This window comes from Mirounga leonina, unplaced genomic scaffold (assembly GCF_011800145.1).
Source record: "Mirounga leonina isolate KUSES-001 unplaced genomic scaffold, KU_Mleo_1.0 Mir_151, whole genome shotgun sequence".
Classification (NCBI taxonomy): domain Eukaryota; kingdom Metazoa; phylum Chordata; class Mammalia; order Carnivora; family Phocidae; genus Mirounga; species Mirounga leonina.
This window is the reverse complement of record NW_023270377.1, coordinates 76,190,754-76,208,599: the sequence shown is the minus strand read 5'-3', so window position 1 is coordinate 76,208,599 and position 17,846 is coordinate 76,190,754. Positions and strand designations below refer to the sequence as shown.

Below are 17,846 nucleotides of genomic sequence, written 5' to 3'. Positions count from 1 at the left end.
ATGTGTATGGTCCTGTTTTTGTACTCTCTGTTTTCTTCCACTGATCTTTATTTCTACCTGTTGTCAATATGGCAGTTTCGATTACTGTCTTAAAATCAGGTAGTGTGAATTCTCCAACTTTGTTCTTTCACAAAAGTATTTTGGCTACTCTGATTCTTTTGCATTTTTATATAAATTTTACAATCAGCTTGTAAGTTTCTAAGAAAAACCCTCTAGGATTTTGACTGAAGTTGTGTTGATTTTGTAGATGAATGTCAAGAGAACTAACATCTTAATATATTGATTCTTCTGGATGATGGACGTGATGTTGCTATTTATTTAGATCTTTAATATCTCACAGAAATATTTTGAGGTTTTCAGTGTATTCTTAGATTTATCCCTAAGTATATCATGATCTTTAGTGCTATTTTAAGTGATGCACTTAGAAAATAAGTTTACAGTGGTTTTTCCTAGAGAAACACTGTTTTTAAACAACCTCCTACTGCTTCCTTGATACCCATATGGAGAAAGGGTATGTTTCGGCATTTTCAAAACCAAGTTCCATAATTGGACACTACCTTAATGGTTTCTTACTGTAAACAATAGTCATGGGTAAATGAAGTTTAGGTATTCTGAGCTTGGTTCTTAGGTTTAAGTCTATGCCTAAGGTAAATGAAAGCAAGTGGTAAGGGCATGATTAAGACCTAATGACTTTACTCCCAATTATCAGTCCTTATGTTCTGTTCATAAGGATGCTTTCCTTGTGTGTATCAAACACGTGTCGACTTCAGTGGAAGGCAGCTTCCTTCTCCACCTCTTTCTGAGCCATCTGCTTTGAGGGTTTCCTGCCATAAGTTACACCCTTTGCAAATATTACAATTCATTCACTGCAGCAAGCACCTCTTGAGATTCTCAGGACCATGTAACTGTGTAACCATGTGGTTGCACACTGTTTGAATTGGGGCACATGAAATTTCAGAGAATCCAATTAGGATAACTGTAGGCAGAAATCTGTAACATAAGAGTTTGCTGTTCTTAAGGGGTGTGTGTGTGTGTGTGTAATGAAATATTACTCAGCCATAAAAAGAATGAAATCTTGCCATTTGCAATGACATGGATGTAGCTAGAGAGTATTATGCTAAGCAAAATAAGTCAGAGAAAGACAGAATTTCACTAATATATATAGAATTTAAGAAATAAAACAAAGAAGCAAAGGGGTGGGGAAGAGGGAGGCAAACCAAGAACCAGACTCTTAACTATAACGGACACACAGATGGTCACCAGGGGATGGGTGAAATAGGTGATGGGGATTAAGGAGGGCCCTTGTGCTGAGCACTGGGTGATGTATGGAAGTGTTGAATCACTAAATTATACACCTGAAACTAATATTACACTGTATGTTAACTAACTGGAATTTAAATAAAAACTTTAAAATATTTTTAAAAATACTTAAAAAAGGGTTTACCATTCTTTCAAATTCTTGAGTGATTGAAAAATACTAGTACTCTTATCGAAATCTTGAAATACCTAATGATTTCTGCAAGACATCAAAGGCTGCAGCTCCTGCTTCTTTCCCATCCCCCACCCCCACCTTAAGGATTAGGACTTTGTTGTTTTTCTTTTCCTCCCCCATGTTTTATTTGTATGATACATGGTTAGCTCTGGAGACTTTTAAAAGCTTTCCAGCATGTTAATCTTGTTTGGGAAGGCATCCTTAAGTAAAGTTTCTGGACTATGTAGTATGTGGGGGAGAAAGGTTTTCATATCCTCATTTTTCAGATGAAAAAACAATGAGACTTGTTTGTACCCCTTGCATTTTTTAGACGAAGAGTATACCCCAGGGATTTTGTAAAATTTTCATGAAATCGTAGATTGTAACTATAGTTTTATAATGTAAGTCTGTATCTTTAAGTATAAGTGAAAATGTTCCAGAGTCTTTGCCTAACAGCAATATGCACATTCTCTTTGTAGACCAAGAGGGATTTAGGTATCCAAAGTAGGAACTACACTCTAAAGCAGTAATTAATTAGTGTTAGTGTACAGAAGGACCTATTTGGGGAATTTAAGAAAGTGTAGATTTTTGAGTGTTTGGAATTGCGTCAGGAGAATGTTTGCAATTTAACAAGCATCTTCAATGGCTTTAGATGCTGGTTTTTAGTAGTATATATTTTAAGAAATGCCAAGCTAAAAGAAGAGAAAGCTTTGGCTCATGAGGGGAGAGAATGAAGATTTGAAGATGATACTAAAGGTTTTCCAGTATAAATCCAACCTTCCATCACTCTACCCTAGTCCTTAGATCCTCAGTAGCAACAACAACCCTGAGTACTAAACATTGCTACCTGTCAAGCACAGTCGTGGTTCAGTCTTTCCTTAGGATAACATGAGATGATAAACTTTATTAAAAGCATGACATTCCTTCCTAACAAATTCAGTTAAAACCATTTCTAAATCGGGAAAAATGAGAACTCTGAATAGGATTAAATAAGCCCAATTAATATTATATATTAGGGAGTGAGTTACGGGATGTTTTTTTGAGGAAAGACTTTTGAACTAGAAGAAACTTTTGCTAGTCTAAATAAAGGAAATTATTTGGACAGGTCTCATCAAAAGTTATTTTCAGCCTCAGAGTTGTAATGGAACACTTGGAAAGTTGTCCTCTCCGACCAGGAAAATGATTTCATATTCAGAGCTGAAGAATGCTTCAGGGCTCTCCAAGAAACTATGGCTGTGGAATGAATCTGACATGCTGATTTTTTTCAAGTCTAGCGCGGAAATGGCCAACTTTTAAAGTTGGGGATGGAGAAGGGAGGCTTACACAGTATTCTTCGTATGTTCCTCCACTATTCAAAACCCCTTATTAACTTTCTCTTATACCTATTAGCTTATTATTTGACATCCACCATTGTCTGTTCCAAGGTAGCCATTAGATTCTTGTGCCACTGTCTTTCTTAAACTGTATTACTGGAACCCAGCTAAACCCATTGAAGTTAGTAGCACATTCCCCATGTTCCCCATCTGGAAAACTCCTCTGTCTCCTGCCTCTCACACCCACCCAGGATATCTATACACTGCCTGCCTTTTAAAACTCAATTCAAAAACCACTTTCTCTGGGGAAGTTCCTTTGATCTTCTCTGTTGCAAGGAGCCTTACCTTTCTTTGAACTTGCAGAGGATCACATATGGCTCTTATCATAGTCCGCGTTGTATTACAGCGATGTCCGTTGTGTCTCCCAGATCAGATTTAGTGCTTTAGAGTGAATTTGTTTCATTTTGTCCCTTTTCTTACAGTGTCTTGCATAATGTGTTCTGGATGAATGAAATAATAAAAGGATCAAAAAAAATTTTTTTTTAACCTCAGTAATTTTCAGGTTAGTGCCTGGAAATAGAGACCTACTTGTGATAGCAAGATTTAAGGTGTTCAGAGGCAGGGGCTTACTTAGCAAAATGTTTTCACCCAATAATAACCCCAGGGATCCTCTAAGTCGCAGTGCAGCTGACACTCACTGGCTCTGGTAGTGGTTAGACAAAACTGGACTCTCATTTGAACTTGCTTTCTTGGCCGTCTATTATTTTAAGTAGCTAGAGTCTTAATAACTTCCTCATTTGCTCTCAATTGTCCTCTTTCTTCATACCCATACTTTGTGTAGCGGGGGAGAGTCTGGCAGCCTTTCTGAAGTTCCAGAATTTGTCTTTTTGCGGGGGGAATGTGGAATATGCATTTCCTTGGGGACTCTGGTACTCTCAGTTTCTTGGGGAGTCTAGATCTATTTGTGTAGATGTTGTTTTTATTTGTATAAATCGTTGGCCCTGTGAGAGCTGAGATGTTATGATTACCTTAGTCCTTGTTGCTTATTCTGGCCTTGGCACTCCCGTTCCCCCCCACACACACACATACATACATGCAGTATTTCTTGGCCTCTGCTGTACTATGTAACTCATTTCTGTCTATATATAATATTAATGTGGTATTTTATTTTTGTCTTTTATTCTCCCCATGCACTTGTGTTAGCATTATCCTTTTTAGAGGGTAAACCCCTTGAGGACTTGGATTATTCCTGTCAACAGAGCTCTGAAGAGCATTTAGCACCAAGCTAAGTGCTGCAAATTAGTACACGCTAATGGCAATGATACTCGTTGTGATTGTAGCTCATTTAGAGACCACAGTTTGCTGACTCAGCCTTGGGAAACGAAGCCCAACTATTTGCAGCTTCTAGGAAGAAAAATCAAGTGTAGCGAGCTTATGTGCACAAGAGCAAAGTCCTTAGAATTTTCACTATCTAAAAATTATTGCAGGGACAGAATAATAAAACATTAATAATGGCATAATGATGGTGACATCTAATTCATCTGTGAGGGTGTTTCAGCAATTTTGGTAGCTCTGCTAAACCAGAGCCAGTGACCCTGTGACCGTCCCAAACGGGGGGAGAAACTCAGCGGTCAGTGTGTCCCCTCCCATGAGCTGTTCATTTCCCAGAGATTTCCTGGATTTTCACATGTCTCGCTATAATTTCTTTCCTTTAACCTCAGAATATTAAGGTATAAGATAAACTTGACTGAAGCTCTGTTTGATTTTGGAGATGCTTCTCCAAATACAATTCATGGAGCGGAAATGCTTGTAACATGCTTGTCCTGAGTCCAGCTGACACCAAATTAACCTCAAGTAATCTCTCATGTAATTATACACATGGATTGAGAGGATTCAAAGGATCAGAAATGTTTTTGCTGGATGAGCAGAGTGCCCAGTTCCAAACTTTTATGCGGAAAGGCTTTCAGTGACAAACTGTATTAGATTTAGGTGGAGAAAGGAGGGCATGGAGGAAGGTTCCAAAGAAACAGTTGAACTGCTTAGAACCTAAGGCTGCCTGCCTGTCTGATGAGCAAGGCCATGTTGCAGCATAGCTGATGAGTTCCATTAACTGTGACTTACCTAATTAACCCAGTGTCTCCCTGTCCCAGCCCCTTCATTGAGTTCCTTTAAAAATGGCCTGGTTTTCCAATTTGGGCTGCAGTAGACTTGAACCCTAGTCATTAAGTGGAATCCAGTAAATGCTTTGTCTTTTCCTTATCTGCAGGGCAGGCCTCTGCACGGCAGGGTAGGCTTCGTGGTGGCCAGCAAGGGGAGGGGGGAGGCTCGCTAGCATAAGCTTTGGTAGACTGAGTTAGTGAGAAATGTGTAGTTATGGAAGTCACTAGGGCAGTTTCAGAACCAGGAGAGATACCATACAGATATCTTCAGCATGGTAGGCTTATCAGCAAATGTCCTTTAGCTATGACATGAGTTTGGCTAATTTATATCTAGCACATATGTATGCCCTGGACAGCGTTGACAATCTCTTTGCTTGCTTTTAAACTTGAAAAACTTACCCCTGATTTATGAGAGATGTGACTTGTCTATGACATCTAGAAGAAGTTTAATTCCTTGGACATTATTAAGGACTGTGTGCCAAGTGTTCTTCTGTATATACTGGAACTCAAAGAAAAATAGAACATGTTTCTACCCTTTTAAGAGCTTTTATTCTATCAAAAGCAAGATGAGCACACTTATTATGATGTCCTAGAAAGAACAAGGATCAGAGAGTCAGAAAGCTCGAGTCTGAATCTTTGATGTGTGTGTGTCTGATTTAAGGCAAATCATTTCATCTCTGAAGTTCACTTCCTCCATCTATAAAATGGAGGTGATCTCTACTTGGATAGAGAGGCTTGAGTGAGTTAAGAGGTCTAGAGAGGGGCGCCTGGGTGGCTCAGTCGTTAAGTGTCTGCCTTCGGCTCAGGTCACGATCCCACGGTCCTGGGATCGAGCCCCGCGTCGGGCTCCCTGCTCGGCGAGAAGCCTCCTTCTCCCTCTCCCACTCCCCCTGCTTGTGTTCCCTCTCTTGCTGTCTCTCTCTCTCTCTGTCAAATAAAATAAATAAAATCTTAAAAAAAAAAAAAAAGAGGTCTAGAGAATGTGGTAAACTGTAAAGTGTCACTCAAAAATAAGTGAATAATGCTTGAAAAACAAAAAGTGCTGCCCTGGATGGAACGGTGATTGTGTTCTTGGGCTGGCATTAATGAAGTCGTTTTTAGCAGTGAGAAGAAATTTTCAGATCATTACTAGAGAAATTTATTTCTAAGAATCTAATTCATTAAAATGAAATACTGGCAATTGACACTGCAGCTTAATGAAGAGTCTATGATTATCGGATGGGAGGGTGACCTGCCTGCGCCATGTCACCCCATTGGTCCCTTACCACACCTTGTGTGTTCCCCTGTAAGTTGCACTTTTTTTTTTTTTTTTAAAGATTTTATTTATTTATGTGACAGACACAGCGAGAGAGGGAACACAAGCAGGGGGAGTGGGAGAGGGAGAAGCAGGCTTCCCGTGGAGCAGGGAGCCTGATGTGGGGCTCGATCCCAGGACCTTGGGATCATGACCTGAGCCGAAGGCAGACGCTTAACGACTGAACCACCCCGGCGCCCCGTAAGTTGCACTCTTGGTCTAAGGAGGACCTTCCCCGGTAGAGGCGTACCTTTCTTCCGTCAGGGGTGTGTAGTAGCTGCACACCCCTGCCATGGCCTCCAAACCAGCTCTCAGGATCCACGTGTAGGAGAGTGTAGGGTGGTCAAGCTTCCAAGACTACAGACTCCTCCAAATGAGGTGCTGCATGTGGCTGTCTGCCTTTCCTTGGGGGAAAAAGAGTCTGTGATCCTGGGTTTGTTCCCTCCCACACCTAATCCAGTGCAGTCTGTGGCCTAGTGTCCTGAATGTGAAGAAATGACTTTGGGCTCTTTGCGTTGAATGCTTATGGAGAAGGATTAAACACCCAGAGCGATTGTCATTTCCCATCCAGAAACATTTCAGGAGGAAAGTGTGATCACACAAAGAGATAAATGGCAGGGGCGCCTGGGTGGCTCAGTCAGTTAAGCGTCTGCCTTCAGTTCAGGTCATGATCCCAGGGTCCTGGGATCGAGTTCCGAATCGGGCTCTTGGCTCGGTGGGGAGTCTGCTTCTCCCTCTGCCCCTACCCACCCCTCATGTTTGCTCTCCTCCCTCCCCGTCTATCTGTCTGTCTGTCTCTCTCAAAAATAAATAAAACCTTTAAAAAAATTTTTTTAAAAAAGAGCTAAATGGCAGGAGGGCAGGGTGATGGGATGCTGTATGATGAGACGTTTAGAAGGAAATTTGTATTTCAAAAGTTCTTCCAAATGACATCAATTCACATTGACAAGTCACCATGATTAGCGAATATTTTTTATCCCTAAGAATAATAGTTCTATATTGTGGGACTCAAGCTGAGGACTTCATTTAATTAAGCTACTCACGTCAATGATGTTGAGCAAGCACATTAACTAGTTATTGAAAATAGCCTGTGAGATGCAGCAGATCTGGAAGTGAGGATGATGGAAAACTGCCAGCCAAGGCATTTACAGGTTTCAGTGCAAAATCTAAAATTCTAATAGAGAAAAAAAATTGTTAATTTAAATAAATATGATGCCAGTAATCCTTCCAAAGTCCTTCAAAGTGAATGTATTTTGGCAAGGTGCTGACATTCTCCAGTGTGTTCTCCCAAATGTTTCTATTGTCCAAATGGCCGTATTGAAGACACAGAAAGAAAAGGTTTGGTGAGCCAGATACTGAATTTATAAACAGCTCCTTTTGAGATTAGATGAACAACCCCAAGTTTTAGGGAAATGATTAGAACTTTTGTATTCTTTCTCCATACCAGTTTTATTTAAAGCCTTAGACTAGGCTCTGTTTTCTGAGTAGTAGATATAATGTAGACTTACTGTGTTGTGAAGCCTCAGGCTTCTTCATGTTCTGTTTTTGGAAATACGTTAGTAAGTTATTCAGACAAGTGAAAAACGTGACTAAAACAACAGCAAATTTTGATAAGCACGTTTGAAAAAGTATGTATTAATTGTAGACTTTGTCCGTAATTTCAGGGGAATAATTAAAAGGAAAAACTTATAGGACCAATGAATGTATATATTTGAGAAAAAGCTCCCTGGGTCACGACAGTCTTGAGTAGGAAATGAAGAAAGGTGCATTTGTTGCCTGTTATATGTGCCAGGGAACCAGATTTCATTGTTTTATTTTTTTGAGGTGGGGCACGTGGTGGGGGGGGTGGGCAGAGGGAGAGTGAGAGAGAATCTTAAGCAGGCTTCGCACCCAGAGTGGAGCCTGTCGTGGGGCTCGATCTCACGACCCTGAGATCATGACCTGAGCCAAAACAAGTTAGATGTTCAACCAACTGAGCCACCCAGGCGCCCCTAGATTTCATTATTATAATAAATTAGCTCTTCTGTTGTGAAGACATTGCGTAAAATAACAATCATTAGATGTTTTTCAGCAACTGTCCACAGATTCAAATTTAGGTCTTCAAGTAACTACTATATTAGCCAGAGTTTCATTGAGTTTCATGTATTAGGGACCTTTATGAGGTAGGAGGTGTTTGCTGTAATGGAAGGGAGCACAGTTTGAGTTGTCCCTGGTCATAGGAATTTTAAATATGGAAAATTGGATTGTGTTTTTTTTTTTAAAGGTTTTATTTATTTATTTGACAGAGAGAGACACAGCGAGAGAGGGAACACAAGCAGGGGGAGTGGGAGAGGGAGAAGCAGGCTTCCCGCAGAGCAGGGAGCCCGATGGGGGGCTCGATCCCAGGACCCTGGGATCATGACCTGAGCCGAAGGCAGACGCTTAACGACTGAGCCACCCAGGCGCCCCTGGATTGTGTTTTTAAAAAGCGTAAGTTTTCTTGATATTCTAATAGCTATTGTCATACGCAAGGTTGGAAATAATAACTGGCTTCTAGGTAGCTTATCAGTTCCTTTTTTGGAGTTTTTTGTGATTATTTTAGTCTTCAGCTGGGCTATTGCTAAAGTCCTGTGGCAGTTGGATCCTGAAGTGATGGTGATTTAAAATAAAAGTGGGCGGGGGCTTTATACATAGACCATTTGATAGCATTAGAGATGTCAAATATTTGTGAATTGTTATTTAGAAATTGCTTGCAAAATTTGGAGGAATAATTAGAAATAATATGCTGGGGTGCATGGGTGGCTCAGTCAGTCAACCGTCTGCCTTCGGCTCAGGTCATGATCCCAACGTCCTGGGATCTCCACGAGTCGGGCTCCTTGCTCAGCGGGGACCCTGCTTCTTCCTCTCCCTCTTCCCTGCTCATGCGCTCGCTCTCTCTCTCTCTCTCTCTCTCTCCCCTCTCAAGTAAATAAATAAAATCTTTAAAAAATTAGAAATAATAGGCTGATCTTTTTTGTTAGCAGCTCTGTTGAGATTCGGTTTATAAACTATGAAATTCCTCATAATTTTTAACTAAAGGGGAAATATAGACAGGTGTCTCACTATAAGTCCCTTCTATGTTAAAGCATTTTAAACAACAAAGCATTATTTTAACTAATAGGGTAATCTTTTTGATAGTAATGAGATGATCTTTTGGCCTTTCTAAATCTGTAAGCAAGCAAGACTTGAGTGGACCAGGGAGATGCTATGGTTCCCTGTGTTGGAGAAATACAAGTTTGTAGAGGATAAACACATGCTTAAACATGCTGACCAGTTGTCAATATTGTGAAATGCTCAAAAACTCCCTTGTGGCATAAGCAATAATCAGGTTAAAAAGAATTACTAGAAAAGCATAGAAGAGACCCTGATAAGAATGGTTTTGATTTAATGACAAATCTTAGTTTTTTCCTTTTAGAGCGGATTCATTTAAACTTGAACATGTGTGTGAAATGTAGCATAGGTCCAGAAACAGTTGTGAAACCTAAGAAGAGCATAGTGAGTAGGATAAAGCTAGTGCCTGTGTAACCACCTTGTGGATGAAGAAATAGAACCTTGCAGCCTCTTGGGATCACTGGGCATTTCCCTTCCCCCACCTCAGTCCTCTGTTGTTTTAATGCTAATCCTCTCTTCCCCCACCCCCTAGATATATAGGTATGTGTCAATAAATAAAATGGCTTATGTATGTGTCCCTACCATTAAAGTTTAATTTTGCCTGTCTTGTGAATCCATAGAAATGAAATCACATTCTGTTTGGCTCAACATCAGGTTTATAAGATCCATCCATATAGAAGCATGCAGTACAGTTTGTTCATTTTCATTGGAATATAGTATACCATTGTATAAACATAATATGAGCACTTATCCATTTTATAGTTTGCAGGCATTTGGGTTTTACCCAGTTTTTTCCTACTGCTTATTATAAGCTGCTTTGGACATTATAGTCTATAAAACCTGATACACATGGGCATGAGTTTCTCAAAGTGTGGTGCCTCCATGCACAGCCTTAGCATAAGACTCGTTAGTGATGCAGATTGTCAGGTCCCATCCCAGGTTTATATTCAAATACCACCTTGGGATATATATTCTATCTTTATATGCTTATTTCAGTGACTGTGCCTTTGCTAAAAATATTTCTGGGTCTTCTAATTTGGAACAGCCTCAGGAACCCATTAATGATCACATACGTTCATTTGTACTCATACAGATAGGCACACGCCTAGACTCATTACTCATTTTTGAAACAAATGGTTTTTTTCCAGTTTGAGTCAAGGTTTCGGTATTTTCGAAGAATAATATTCAAAAGAAAAGGATTTGCCCACATTGAAGACAACCCAGAGTATGCAGTGGACTGAAGACCTACTGAAGGGGGCCGCGGATGCGGGTTGGGCAGAGCATTGTTCTGGAGTGAGGGCCGCGGAGCCCCACAGACATGGTGGGACAGACCACAGAGTAGGGCAGACGCAGGCTCAGATCCATTGGTACCACTGACTAGCTGTGTCTTAGGGAAGTAGTGAATTTCTCGGAGCTTCGCTTTTCTCCTCTGCAAAGCAAGGATAATAACCTTCACTATAAAGATTCAAAACCATTCACAAGCCCTGCAGATACATAAAGATTATCTGCAGGGCCACACCTACTGTGGAAGCATGTCAGCCCTGGGTCTGGTGTGGCCAACGCTCATGCCTTCATAGCTTTCATGCTTTTTACTTTTGTGCTTCCTGCAGGAACGATTCCAGGTGAAGAATCCTCCCCATACATACATTCAAAAGCTCAAAGGCTATCTGGATCCAGCTGTAACCAGGAAGGTAAGATGGATTTGTTTTCACTCTTTGTTGTCATTTCCTCTGGAGTGTGCATTGGAGGGACCTTCCTTCCTCTGCACTACAGCCTCTGCTGGAGCCTCCAGGAAACCAGTCTTGGGAGACAGACACCATGAGAAAACAAAGAAGAAAGCCATCCTTCTTGTGTAAGGATATGTTTGAAAGTGCTTTCCCAAGACGGGCGTCACGTACCTCTGATGGTTAGTGAGTCACTGCCATTTCCAATTACACAGGGCAGTGAGTCCAGCCCAGAGGTGTTCAGGCCCCTGGAAAAGCAGCCTTAGCAAAGGGAATACTTGTCTTTCATGCCTTGGTGCGTTTCCAGAGGCCTTGAAAAATCACTGGGGCTTTGTCATCCCAGCTGTGCACTCACATCCTATGTTGATGCTCTTAGCAGCTTCCCCCCACCCCGGCCTCACCCTGCCCCTGGCCCCAAGAAGGTAAGGAGAGAATAGTTGATTCCATTCTCAACTGACTGTCTCCTTTTGCAAACAAGCTGTGCTTTGTGCAGACACACAATTGGTTTAAACCGATGCCTTGGGGTAAAGCATGTAGCCTGGCACAGCCCTGCGGGCCAGGATCGGTCCTGGGATGTCTCAGCACCGAGCTGTCCTTGCTCAGGATGGGGATGGGCGCTCTTCACCAGAGAGCACTTGTTTTGGGGTTGACCTTCCACAACTCCTGCTTTCAAGGCTGCAGCAAAAATAACTGGAGCTGAATTCCCCCTGTTGTTTTAGGGTGTGACTCATGAGAGAAGAAAGACGCACTTTTCCTAGTTTCCCGCTGTCTCCAGGGCTCTTGCAAATTTTTAAAAAAATCTTTATCTTCTACTTCTACTCTAAATATTCCTCCACGCCCCCCACCCCCGGCTCACTGCCCCCTATCCAAAAAAAAGGCAAGCAAATGAGAACAGCTATTCCTTCCTTTTGGAAGTTTCTTGGCCTTTTGTCCTATGCCTAACACGAGACAGGCAGAAGAAATACCATCTGGGATGATGGTGACAGTGCGCTGTAGACTTGGCCGTCGGCTACACACATGTGACCTGACTCTGGTGCAGCCTCTTCTAAGAATGTACCTGTCGAAGTATCATGATAGCCCCCTCACAAATATGGCTCACATGTGTTTCTTTTCTTTAAAGAGCTTCTGTTCGGGCCCCTAAATGAGACAGCTGCCCAATTCTTACCTCTTTCTTGTCTCCTTCCCCAAGGATAGGGCAGCCTTCAATTTCATCAGATTACAGAGGGTTAAATGAAGACCCTCCCCCCCTCCCCCCGCCCCAAACACAACCCAGGACAAACCAGGAGGTTTTGGGGGCTGTTTCTTTTTAAAGGAGCAGCAAGATTCTCCTTGAGAAATATTTTCAGAAATCCCCTCAACTTGAAACCCTCGGGCTGGACCGCTCGGACCCCGGCCTTGGACACTCTCGTCTGCAGCTGCGTGTTGCCAAAGCGCTGGTGTTTGTGCCCAGACTGAGTGTTCCTCACACACACAGTTCTCTCCCTATTCATCAGACTCTTAGGAGAAAGGAGAGAGTAAGGGAACTCCCCGAGAAGGCTTCTCAGAGGCCGTCCCTGAGTATGGTAAGGAGGAGATGCTTGGACGGAACAGGAGGCTTTGTCCTGGCACAGTTCCGGTTCTCTTCTGGAACAATTATTCCTCAGTGAAGCAAAGGATGTAAAAGAAATAAGCTGCTTAGTTTTGCTCCATTGCAAATAACTTAATAAAGGACGAAGACAAGGATATCTGTTTGGACTGACCTTCACTTGTGAACTCTCAGCCCCAGACTGCGTGTGTTCATCTGAGTGGCCTCGTTCGGTCCGTGCCTTGCTTTTCAAGTCAGTCATTCAGTCGAGAAGAAAAAAAAAAAAAAGGATGTTGGCGCAACCACTGGCAATAGGAAATGATCTGTTCGACCGAAGCCTAGAGAAAGGAAATTTTGCTTGGAGTAAGGCAGCGCTTGCAATTAGAATGAGTTTCAGATTCTCAGTTATACCGCGGCAGGGAAGAGGGAAGATTTCAAATCCAGGCTTTCAATTTTAGCCAGTCTAGGCTGAGTCGTCTTCCCTTCACTGTGTCTGGAGTCCTTGAATACTTTTCACTCATTTATCTTTTATACACATCGAATAGATGATATTTAATTTGCTGTCTTCTAAAAAAAAAATTTCATAAGTGTATTCTATTTAGATTTTCTTCTAAATAGTTTTAGATCTGAACCCCTGGAGGGCAGGCATGGAAGAGCCTAAATTAGATATCTCTGTGAGCAGGACTCTCCAAAGCAGTCTCTTCATTGCATACCAGGCGGTGCTAGTCTGTGACCTGGGGGGATGTGCCCAGGAAAAAGGCTACATACAGACCGTGAAGAAAGGAGGGGGTTCTCTGCAGGCAGTGCGGTTGTGAAATGAAACCTATTGCATGGATCTTTGGGGGGGCTCATCCCTGGGCCTGCCTTTTATGGGACGGGGCCCAGGGAATGGTGCTCACGACTCGCTGATGGTACCTGCTTCTTGTCGCGGCTCCCCACAGGCACGTGATTTGTCTTTGCAGGGTTTTGAAGCATGCCAAATACGTTTCCGAAGTGCAGAGCATTAGCAATCATTGTTTATGTGTTAGCGAGGTGGATGCCAAGGCTTCTCCATAGCCCCGAGTCCTGCTGGAGATTGCACAGTTCCCGAGAGAACATCATACAGGGGCAGAGTCAGTGTGGTTTTTATCTGTTACCTCGCAGCTGCAAAAGTGTAGTGACTGCCAAGAAATGTTCTCTGCTCCTGGTGTCATTCCTGGTATCTCCTAGTGTTTTGATCGAGGTCCTCTGTTTTGATATATGCCTCTTAGTCCTTCAGCAGATCCTCTTTTGTACCGTGTTGTGTCCTTCAGTGCTGTGCTGGGTGCTTTTGTGGCTCGTGATGACCTTCCCCTAAGGACCCGTGAAGGCCACCGGGAGCCAGTCAGAACTGTGTATGAGGTGTAGCTGGGAACACTGAGCTGCTTTCTAAAGCTCACAGTGGCAGGCAGTCCGAGATTGGTGACTCCGACATGGGAATGGCCTCCCAGGAGCAGTTGTGTGGCAGAGACTCTGCTTCATCAGTAGTCCTCATTGCTGGAAAGCTCTTCGGGAGACACTGGGCTCGGATGTCCCTCCAAAGGATACACGACTCTTCTGTCATTTCTTAGGCCTTTCTTTCTTTTTTTTTTTAATTTATTTTTTATTATTATTTAATCACCATACGTTACATCATTAGTTTTTTTTTTTTTTTTTAAAGATTTTATTTACTTATTCATGAGAGAGAGAGAGAGAGGCAGAGGGAGAAGCAGACTTCCCGCAGAGCGGGGAGCCCGATGCGGGACTCGATCCCAGGACTCCGGGATCATGACCTGAGCCGAAGGCAGACGCTTAACCATCTGAGCCACCCAGGCGCCCTACATCATTAGTTTTTGTTGTAGTGTTCCACGATTCATTATTTGCGTATAACACCCAGTGCTCCATGCAGAACGTGCCCTCTTTAATACCCATTACCAGGCTAACCCATCCTCCCACCCCCCGCCTTTCTTGACAAAAGAGGGGAGTGGCTCTTTTTTCCTTGCATTGGGGATGCTTTAATTTCACATATCTGACTACCTGGATTCTAGCAACCGAGAAAGTCTTTGGAGTTCCTTAAGAATGGCAACCCGGGGGAAACTGTGGGACTCTGTTGGCTTCCCTGGGGCCTTGGTAAGGGGCAGTTTGTTGGGGGTGGAGAGGAGAAGAGGATGACAGGAGCCCGCCCATGCTGAGCAGGGTTCCAATCTTCACTGGGACACCAGGGCCTCCTGGCTCTCCACACCCCACATCCTGCTTTTCCCGCCTTCCTCCATTCCTTCCTGTCCTTGGATGCCTTCACCTTCGGACCTGGATGACTCCATTTCCACTGCAATTGGGGCAGCAGAGGAGAAGGGTCCCTAATATCCTGAGCTGGAATTCTCACAGCCTTTTCTTGGAGACCGTGTAAAATGCAGGTGGTTTGATTTTGTAGCACAGAGAGCGTAGAACTCTTCTTAGAAGGCATGGCCCATCAAATGTCCCACTTCCAGAGTGGCCTAAAACTTCAGTTACTATAAATAAATGTTTCTGGAAGAAATTGTGTTCCTGAGAACTGATGTGCATCATGACCCAGTGATACGTGGGGGTCATTTAGAGTTGAGAGGATAGAGAAGCATACATTTACTGCCAGAGGGGGATTTGTTGAAGAAAGAAAGGCCTGAGGGAGTTCTGGAAGGATTGGTGGGATTTTGATGGGCCAGGGAATGAGGAAGGGCATTCTGAAAGTAGGAGGGACCTTCCAAATAAAGGCTCATGGGCAGAGGTAACTCTGAATGCTTATTTTTGGGAAATGTTAACATGGTTCTGCAGAAAATAATTAACATAGCAGTCCTGAGATGGCTACCTTAGAAAGGCCAGCTTGCCAGGGTGGCTCTTTGTTGGCAACTGAGAACTTGCATTTCAGGAGAGTTCATACCTTTCCCTGATAAGAATGATTCACTGTGCCAACAACATGGTGTGTGCTGAATGCCTTTTTGCTTGCAGGCAGTCTGGACTTCTGGTGTGTGCCAGGCAGAGAATGCCAGAATGACCAGTCCCCAGTAAAAACCCAGGGCACTGAGTCTCTAATGAGCTTCCCCGGTGGACAGCATTTCACAGATACTATCATTGTGATTCCTCTTGCAAAGGACACAAATTGTTCTTACCGTGAAAATCAGCTTCTAAGAAAGGAGACTATTGCAAGCTTGTATCTGGTTTCTTCTGGACTTCACCCCATGCACCTTTCCCTTTGTTGATTGTGCCTTGTATATCTTTGCTGTAATAAATCTTAGCCGTAACAACAACCATATGCCAAGTCCTAGGAGGAAGTCTTAGCAAATCATTGAAACTGGGACCGGGGGAGTCTTAGGGACCCCAACACTTAGGCATATTGGTGAATATTGTTGTAGGGCAGGCAGAAATAGTCTACTTACTCAAAGACACCTAGTACATGAAATAAATTTTTCCCAGTCCTTTCTTAGAAGCTGATTTTCATGATAAGAACAATTTGTATCCTTTGCAAAAAGAAAGGTGAGAGAAGCCCACTTTATTTATTTATTTATTTATTTATTTATTTATTTATTTATTTATTTATTTTAACATTTTTAATTTAAATTCAGTTAATTAACGTATAATGTATTGTTGGTTTCAGAGGTAGAGGTCAGTGATTCATCAGTCTTCTGTAACACCCAGTGTTCATTATATCATATGCCCTCCTTAATGTCCATCACCCAGTTACCACATTCCTCCATCCCCTCCCCTCCAGCAACCCTCAGTTTGTTTCCTATGTTTAAGAGTCTCTTATGGTTTGTCTCCCTCTTTGATTCTGTCTTGTTTTATTTTTTCCTCTCTTCCCCTATGATCGATCCTCTGTTTTGTTTCTTAAATTCCACATATCCGTGAGATCATATGAAAATTGTCTTTCTCTGATTGGCTTATTTCACTTAGAGAGAAGCTGACTTTAAAAGCAGAGATATTTTCATATTGGGGTAAACATTACAAATGGCACTTACAGCAGTTGATAAAATATGTTTTGTGAGAATATGTGTTCTTGAATTCTAGAAATTCAGACGGCGTGTTCAGGAATCCACACAAGTGCTAAGAGAACTGGAAATTTCTTTAAGAACCAACCATATTGGGTAAGTGTGCCTGTTTAACATTTTAGCTTTAAGGCTTTTGGACACTTTACAAAGTGACTGAATCATATCCAAAGAATTAAGCTTCCTTGTTGATCATTAAAAGTTAAGAGACTGAGGTTTAGATGGGTGGAACATTTGTTGGTACTTGAATTGCTCACTGTACAATTATCAGTAGAAGCAGAACAGTCTTTGATTTGGGCTATTATAACAATCCTAAAATTCTTTGCTTGGATGCAGTGATAGTGCTTAGTCTCTTGGGTGCGTAACCATTCCTGGCACATCAGGAACTCCCAACAAGTAATGAACTCTGAGATACTGGAGGATCTCTTAGCCGTCACTGGAGTTCTCCGAGCTCATTAGCTAAAGCAGCTTCATTGTCCTTCCCTCAGTTCCAGAAGGGAAGAGGAGCGGGAGTGATGTCCTCTTACACCCCTCATTGCACTTAGTTGTTCTGAGTCTCTTTGTCCTGCATCCCCCAATTTTTAGGACCGGGAGTGTAAATCCACTCCAGAAAGTAAAGTTTGGGGGATCTCAGCGCTAAGCATTTCTAAGAGTTTTTCATGTGGCTTGCCTCTAGCAAGCCCAACTTTATCACATTCTCCCTTATTCCTAGAAGAGCATAATTGTACAGTACCTTAGAATAACATGGTTTATCTTCATGGCAGAAGGATACCAGATCTCCTATTTTATAGCTTTAGTTCTTCCTAAAGTACCTATTGAACATTGAGCAAGTGATTTAGCCTCTCTGCACTTTCTTTGAATTTAACAGTGGGAAGACTGTAGATTTTAGATCCTTCAGAACTTTCTCCTGTGACACTCTTTGCAGGTCTATTGGAAATGAAGTTTTGTATGTTACAGTATAGTTTTAAAGATTATTCTGTAAAATAAATATACTACATAAATAATAGTTTACTTCCACTTCAGACTGTGTTAGGTATAAGCCAATAAAATGGTTAATTTGCACAGTTATTTCAGAATAAGCTTTTTTAAATTGTGGATATGCAAGGCTGATTGATATGTGATGAAGCTTGGGTGAGAATGTTCATTTCCTAAAGGATAACTTTGCACATAATGTCCCCT

The 17,846-nt window shown here is 42.2% G+C and overlaps 1 protein-coding gene across 4 annotated transcripts in view; it reads left to right on the top strand.

Annotated features, from left to right (window-relative positions):
- The window catches only part of FMNL2 (formin like 2), a 307,239-nt gene that overhangs the window by 189,800 nt on the left and 99,593 nt on the right, over positions 1-17,846 (top strand). For all 4 annotated transcript variants that reach the window (XM_035008025.1, XM_035008027.1, XM_035008026.1 and 1 more), the window contains exons 3-4: positions 10,977-11,057; positions 16,690-16,766. In XM_035008025.1, the coding sequence (XP_034863916.1) occupies positions 10,977-11,057; positions 16,690-16,766 (158 nt within the window). The remainder of the gene's footprint in view (positions 1-10,976; positions 11,058-16,689; positions 16,767-17,846) is intronic.